Source organism: Hydra vulgaris, chromosome 12 (assembly GCF_038396675.1).
Source record: "Hydra vulgaris chromosome 12, alternate assembly HydraT2T_AEP".
NCBI lineage: Eukaryota > Metazoa > Cnidaria > Hydrozoa > Anthoathecata > Hydridae > Hydra > Hydra vulgaris.
Window position 1 is genome coordinate 30317501 of NC_088931.1, and position 7500 is coordinate 30325000.

A 7500-nucleotide genomic window follows, 5' to 3' on the forward strand; every position below is an offset into this window, starting at 1 on the left:
AGACATTCAAAAATCTTTCTTGAATTATTTGTACACAAGTACTAAGTTGTACTAAGCCTTGTAACCTTGTTTAGCTTGTGGCTAATTTTGGTACAAAGTTACTAAATTATTAATTGTAAAATGCATGTTAGTTGATGGAACAAATTTGGATATTTGTGTGTAAAACTGTTAATATATATATATATACATACACATATTAAGAATTATAATATATATATACATACACATATTAAGGATATTAATTTAGGATACCATACAAAGTAATTGCGTTAGCAATTACTTTGTATGGTATCCTAAAAGAGTTGCTTAGAAAAAGGATCATTATTGGTTTTTTCTAAAATATCATGAAATGCCTAGTGAGATGCCTTTCACAAAATAATGAAATCTTATTGACCCCTAAAATTGATTAATTTTTCTTGTGATTATTTTTTATATAAACTTTTGGTTATATTAGAACAAAGTTAGACTTGTGGAGAGTGTTAAGAACATTTTATTTCTCAAATATAATTCTGGATTATGTAAGGTACCAAGTTCTTTATATTACAATAAGTGTTCATCACTTTTTTTAAATTATTTTTAAACAACAGATGACATATCGACGTTGCTTAATAAAATCATGGAAGAAGCAAGGAATTTAACAAAAGCTGAAAGGTATACTGATTTTTATTTTTATTGCATCTTAAAAATAGTTTTATATATATATATATACATATATATATATATATATATATATATATATATACATATATATATATATATATATATATATATATATATATATATATATATATATATATATATATATATATATATATATATATATATATATATATATATATATATATATACATATATATATATACATATATATATATATATATATATATATATATATATACATATATATATACATATATATATATACATATATATATATACATATATATATATATAAACATATATATATATATATATATATATATATATATATATATATATATATATATATATATATATATATATATATATATATATATATATATATATATATATATATATATATATATATATATATATATATATATAGTTCTATATATTATTGACTTTGAGAGTACAGAAAATTAAAAAATGATTCTTTGACAACAAATTATGTCACTTTTAATTAATTTTGACTTTTGTCCAACACCTCTGTGTTATCTAAAAGTTAAAAACATTAAAATTAATTGCAAAATAATTGTTTTTTAAATTACAGATAAAACTTAAAATTTGGATAAACTCAAACTGTATGGGAATTAAAGGTATTAATCTGGTCTAGTCAGATCAAAATACAACTTTCGTTGTATTTTGATCTCTAAAAATCTCATTGCGTCGCTAAACTTTTTCGAATGTTATCATTTGAATATACCGCCTGAATACTGTCTATAACTTCTTTCATTGAAACATTGGTATAATGGTGTAAATTTAATGTATATACTTCAACAATGACTAAAGAAAAATTACCTTAACTTGAAGTAATTGGGGCAGATGGATTTGTTGACACAGTGGCATGTTTTTCCCTCATCTTTACCTTGGCTATATAATACCCTGTGATTGTGCGAATTAATGATGGACTTGATGTTTGGTATACATGAGTAGTATTTTAATGGTATTTTGATTAAATATCTTGCAAAATTTGTGGCCAACCAGAATGTGCAGGTCTACCATGTTCAAAAAACGACTGCCTATTTTTGTTGCAACATTGGTACTGAAAGTTGGGTTGTACCAGATTATGTTTCGCTTGTGATTTTTGAATGGGATTGGTTTTTTATTTGAATGGTAAGCGAATTTGCAGATAAAACCTGATTTAAATAATACATCTTGATAAGGAGGTATGGATTGTTTAAAAATATTTTCGTTAGAAGAATTGGTTGACAATCTTAGTTTGATAGTTTGAGGAAGACTTTTTAGTATGCTAGGAGGGTGGTTAGAGTCAGCATTTATATAACTGATGGAATTACCAGGCTTGCAGTAAGGTCGGAAAGAACTGTATTAAGATTTAATGTTAAGTCCAGATAATTAACAATTTTAAAATTGTAGCTGATGGATATATGAAGATCATTATTTTTAAAACTTTTCACCAAGTGCTTTTTAATTTTTTCCATTTGTTAGCCGCTCCAGTTCTTAAACACTGCTAGACCATCATCTCTATACAATCCAAATTCATCTTTATTGTAAGACTGTGATAATTGAAACAAGATAAATATTGCAACTAACTCACAAACTTCTGCGCCATCAAAAGCTCCCATGGTGACATCAAAGGCTCCCATGTTGACATCATTTTTAATCCAGGCTTCACCATTGTTAAATAATAATGATTTCCTGGCTTGATGTGTTAACTTTTTTTCATCTTGATTTATAATTAAGTATTTTTTAGCATAGGCTATAGTGTTGTTCAGTAAATTTTCATTAATTGAAGGATAAAAATCAGTTATATCAAAAATTAAGAATTTGTATAGATGTTTTTCTTTAATACTTTGAAACCAATCTATAATGTTCTGTGAGTTGGAAAAAGTATGTTTTGGCTTATGTGAAACTCGATTCAAATCTCAGTATGCTAATCGCCTAAAATCTTTTAACATTAATAAATAAATGATACTGAGTTGTCTAAAGAAATTTGGGATATAAAAGACAAAATTTTTACATCCTTAATTAAGTAGAAAATTGTGAAATGTTGCAATCCTTAGAACTCCTTGTCAAAAAGTTGCAATCTTTGCTTATACAAAAAAATTCCTTATTTTAACATATAAAGGTGAAAACTTGTTAAATAAACAAAATGAGTTGATTTCAAAATGCAGGCACAAGAATAAATTCCTCTTATCTTTTTTTGACACCGGTGATTAGCTAATATTTTGTTTTTTCTTTGGTTGCCATCAAGTATGTCTTTTAATGACATAAAGATTACACAGTATTTTGTAATTTTTAGTGGGTTTTTTTGTTTTTGATTTTGTATTCAATGGCTCATGATTGCTGTATAGGCATGAAACTTAAAGTACCATAGAAAAAGTTGTTTTTTCTTCGTTAATAGATATGTATATCGCTCTATTTGAAATATCTTTTTAATATTGAGCATTATTTTACGATTATGATTTTTGTTTTATTATTATAATATAAAACAGCCTTAAATTTCAATATGTGTGTGTATATATATATATATATATATATATATATATATATATATATATATATATATATATATATATATATATATATATATATATGTGTGTGTGTGTGTTTGTGTGTGTGTATATATATACATATATATATATGTGTGTGTATATATATATATTTACATATATTTATATATATATATATATATATATATATATATATATATATATATATATATATATAATATATATATATATATGTATACACATGTAACCTGTAGAGATTGGGTAAAAGTTTAATTTTTATGTTTTTTAACATTGGAACTTCCCATTCTTATCCATCTACTAAAACAAAAATTTAAGGTAATTTGAAGTATTTGTAGAGGCTGCATAAGATCCTTAAAAATCAGACTGGTCCCTAATACTATCAAAAAGTTTTATTAAAGAAATATAGAAAATAGAATTTTTTTTACTATTTATCTTGGCAATAATTTAATACAAAAGTTTAATATTACTTGATACCAACCTAAAGGTTGGTATCAAGTAATATTAAACATTTGTTACAGTTTTTTTTGGCTTATTTTACAAACTATAACTTGATACCAACCTAAAGGTTGGTATCAAGTAATAGTTTGTAAAATAAGCCAAAACAGTACCCCATTTTTTATTTTACAAACTATTACTTGATACCAACCTAAAGGTTGGTATCAAGTAATAGTTTGTAAAATAAGCCAAAACAGTACCCCATTTTTTGCAATATAAATATTTTTGAGAGTATAATAGTATAAGCTTTTGTTGGTTTAACATGGTTTAACATGGTTTAACATGTTAAACCATGTTAAACCAACAAAAGAAATTTTTTTGTTATATTATGGTATTTTAAATTTCTTTGGCAGGTGTTCACTATTTTTGGTTGATCATGATAATTTTGAATTAGTTGCTAAAGTATTTGATGGAATTAAAACAGAGGTAAAACTTAAAACTTCATCATCTTGTACAGTGTATAATTTTACAATCTACCAAAAAAATATTTCAAAGTTTTTAGAAAGAACTTTTTTTTATATTTTATTATTATACATTATACAAAATGATATAGTAATAAACTTTATATAAACTGTAGAAAATGTTTTGAATGTTTAGATTTATGTTTTTTAAGTAAATTATGAGTATAAAAAATTTAGCAGAATATGAGTGTTTTTTTTAGAACAGTCAACTCATTGACATGATTGATTATAAACCATCAAATGCTAAATACATTATTGTTTATATTTTTTCAGGCTGCAATGGGTCTGAACTAAAAATCAATAAGGCAGAATAAAATTTTCTTTTATATTTACATTTTATGTTACTTTATAATGCAAGTTATTTCATAAGTACTTTCAATTTTTAATATTTCTTTGACATATGCTCACTAGAATACAATTCTAATGTAATTCTTATGCTTCTTGAACTTTACGATAGGATGTATACAATTTATAGCATAGATATTATAGACTTATACTGATGTGTCTAATGATTGGTAATCAAATAAAGCACCTGCTGGCATGGTAAGCAGCTTTTCATTAATACATGCCAAGATTTTTTATTGGTATTTCTTTTTTTGGAGAAGCATTACTCACTTCCTTAAATGAAGCTGCTGAATTTTTGTTTTTTTTGTGAATCTTTTTTACAGTTATTTTGGAACAACTATTGTGAAAAGAAGTTTTAACTTTTCTGATTTTGATTTTCAGTCACAATTATTAAATTAATAAAATCATTATTTCCAATCTATATTTTCCTTTGATTTGCTATAAATAGTTTTAAATAGATTAAAAGTTAATATAAATAGTTGTAAGCACATTAGCCCACCATAAGCACATTAGCCCACCATAAGCACATTAGCCCACCATAAGCACATTAGCCCACCATAAGCACATTAGCCCACCATAAGCACATTAGCCCACCATAAGCACATTAGCCCACCATAAGCACATTAGCCCACCATAAGCACATTAGCCCACCATAAGCACATTAGCCCACCATAAGCACATTAGCCCACCAGGCAACTAAACTTTAATATTATCTCTACTTTATGACAGCTTGAGCTCACAATGAGCTGTTACTTTGTGCTCAAAAAATTTTTTTTTAATCAAGATATTTAGTTACAAATTTAGTCAACTGTCTTGATTGGTTATGTTTGCTCGTCAACAAAAAAAATGTTAAGCTTTGCAAGATAAAACAATTGCCTTTAGGTGCACTCATATTTTTATGAAAATAATAATAATTTATATGAATAAATATTTAAACAGTTAAAGATATTAATTTTTATCAAAGCCTTTGGGTAGTTTAAAATATCAAATTAATTCTTATTTACAAACATTTGTAAAAGAAATAGATATTTTATTTGCTATCCTTATTATTCCTTTATAATATAGTTGGTTGAAAATTTATCCGACACAAATTATGCGTAAACTAACTTTATGCATAATTTTTGTCTGATAACCAACCAATTTTTTCCAACTTGAGGTCATTATATTATGTGATATGCATGGTTACCATTTGGTTTATTTGACTCATGTAAATGTTGCAACATTACATTGTTGTTACATATACAACATTATCTTAGATTTCTGTTGATCTTAGTTTACTTTCAAAACTGCATTATATTTTAACACTTAGCTATTTGACTATAATCTAGCATCAAACATGTTCAATCACTTCGTAAATAAACTAAGTGCCATTTATAGATAAATTAATTATCTTATATCAATCATACATTATTTTACTATTTAGTTATGCAATTTTTTCCATTTTAATAAAGTTGAAATATTTTCTACTTAGTATTGTAAGAATTATACACCTTAAATTAAAGTTACAGAAGGAAAACTAATTATGTTTTTAATATAGACACCTGAAGTAAGAATTCCTATAAATCAAGGGATAGCTGGACATGTGGCGTGCACAGGTAATGAAATTTATTTTTAATATTATTCTATTTTATAAATAATAAGATTGTTAAAATTATTAATTGAACAAACCAATCATTGGTTTAGAAGCATTGTTTAAGCGTAATTAATTTTTCCTAAGTAACTAAGTTTACACTATAAACAAGTAATTAAAACAAATTGCTAATTTAAATACAATTAGCTACTTGTTTGTATTACCATTGTGCATTCTTCTTTCCCTAAAGGTCATTTTTATTCTTAAATATTAAATACTATTTAGAGCTTTTACACTCAACAAACAAATTTGTTTTTTGTTTTTGTTTTTTTCCTTGGTTACATATATTATAAAACAATAACATATAAACAGTATATATTTTAGACTTGAATGGTTAAAATAAACTTAAATGGTTAAAATAAACTTATATAAAGCAAAATCAATGTCTTTTTTTATGAAAAAACAAAAAAATCTTAAGTAAACAACTGTTTCTTTCAAGGTTACTATCTTAATTTATATGTGTATTTACTTGTTTTCATGCAATTCTGTGCATAAAGAACCCTGATGTACTATTAAATATGTGCGCATGAAATTATCAAAACTGTGAAAATGTCTATTGTTCCTTTTTTTTTCTTTATTTCATTTTCTTGTTTTAGTTCTTGTTTTCATTTGTTCTTGCAGAATCTTTTTTATAATTCTTTTAAAATGTTTAAAATGGCATTCATTTTATTTGTATCATATAATTTTAAAGGTTTTGCAAGGTAAGTTGTATCTATGTTGGAGCAGCAAAATGTAACTGGTGATTTAAAAATGATGGATCTAAAAAACTTATATTACAGTGTTAAAAATCTTATTAAAGTTCTTGGCTAACTTTTACTTAAAGAAAAATAATTGTGGTATTCCTTTACCTAATCCTTAGACCTAGCAAACTTTCATTTATTTAAATGTCTTTATGTAGACATTATCTGAATTAACATTAAACGCAGATTAAATGTAGTTATCAAGAGATAATGTAAGTCAGTTACCATAAAATTGGTGTTCAGCGAATTAGAATTAAAATTTAGTATACATAAAGGGAAAAACCTAATATGAACAATATTAGGTTTTTCCCTTTATGTATACTAAAATATAAACAAATAAACCTTGGTCCAATTCTTTTTTTAATCTATGAACTAGACATAAACAACATCTTCTGACGGATATTAGGGGCTATTTTAGACCTTTTTTGACAGCGTCAACGGTATTTGAGCGCCACCCAAATTAAAAATTAGAGACTTTTTTTTTTTACGTTTTTAATGGCAAATATTGCTGTTTCGCAAAAAAGCACTGATTTTCTGCTAAATTTTTCTGGGACAGGGAGGGTCCAAATTTTTTTCCTAGAATAGCCCCTGGGAATTACCCACAAACAATATGCAGATTATATCTTAGCTTATAG

The 7500-nt window shown here is 25.0% G+C and overlaps 1 protein-coding gene across 9 annotated transcripts in view; it reads left to right on the forward strand.

Moving 5' to 3' along the window:
* LOC100214201 (cGMP-dependent 3',5'-cyclic phosphodiesterase) overlaps positions 1-7500 on the forward strand; it is a 58626-nt gene that overhangs the window by 25060 nt on the left and 26066 nt on the right. For all 9 annotated transcript variants that reach the window (XM_065812873.1, XM_065812880.1, XM_065812876.1 and 6 more), the window contains 3 exons: positions 588-651; positions 4043-4115; positions 6033-6090. In XM_065812873.1, coding sequence (XP_065668945.1) covers positions 588-651; positions 4043-4115; positions 6033-6090 — 195 coding nt within the window. The remainder of the gene's footprint in view (positions 1-587; positions 652-4042; positions 4116-6032; positions 6091-7500) is intronic.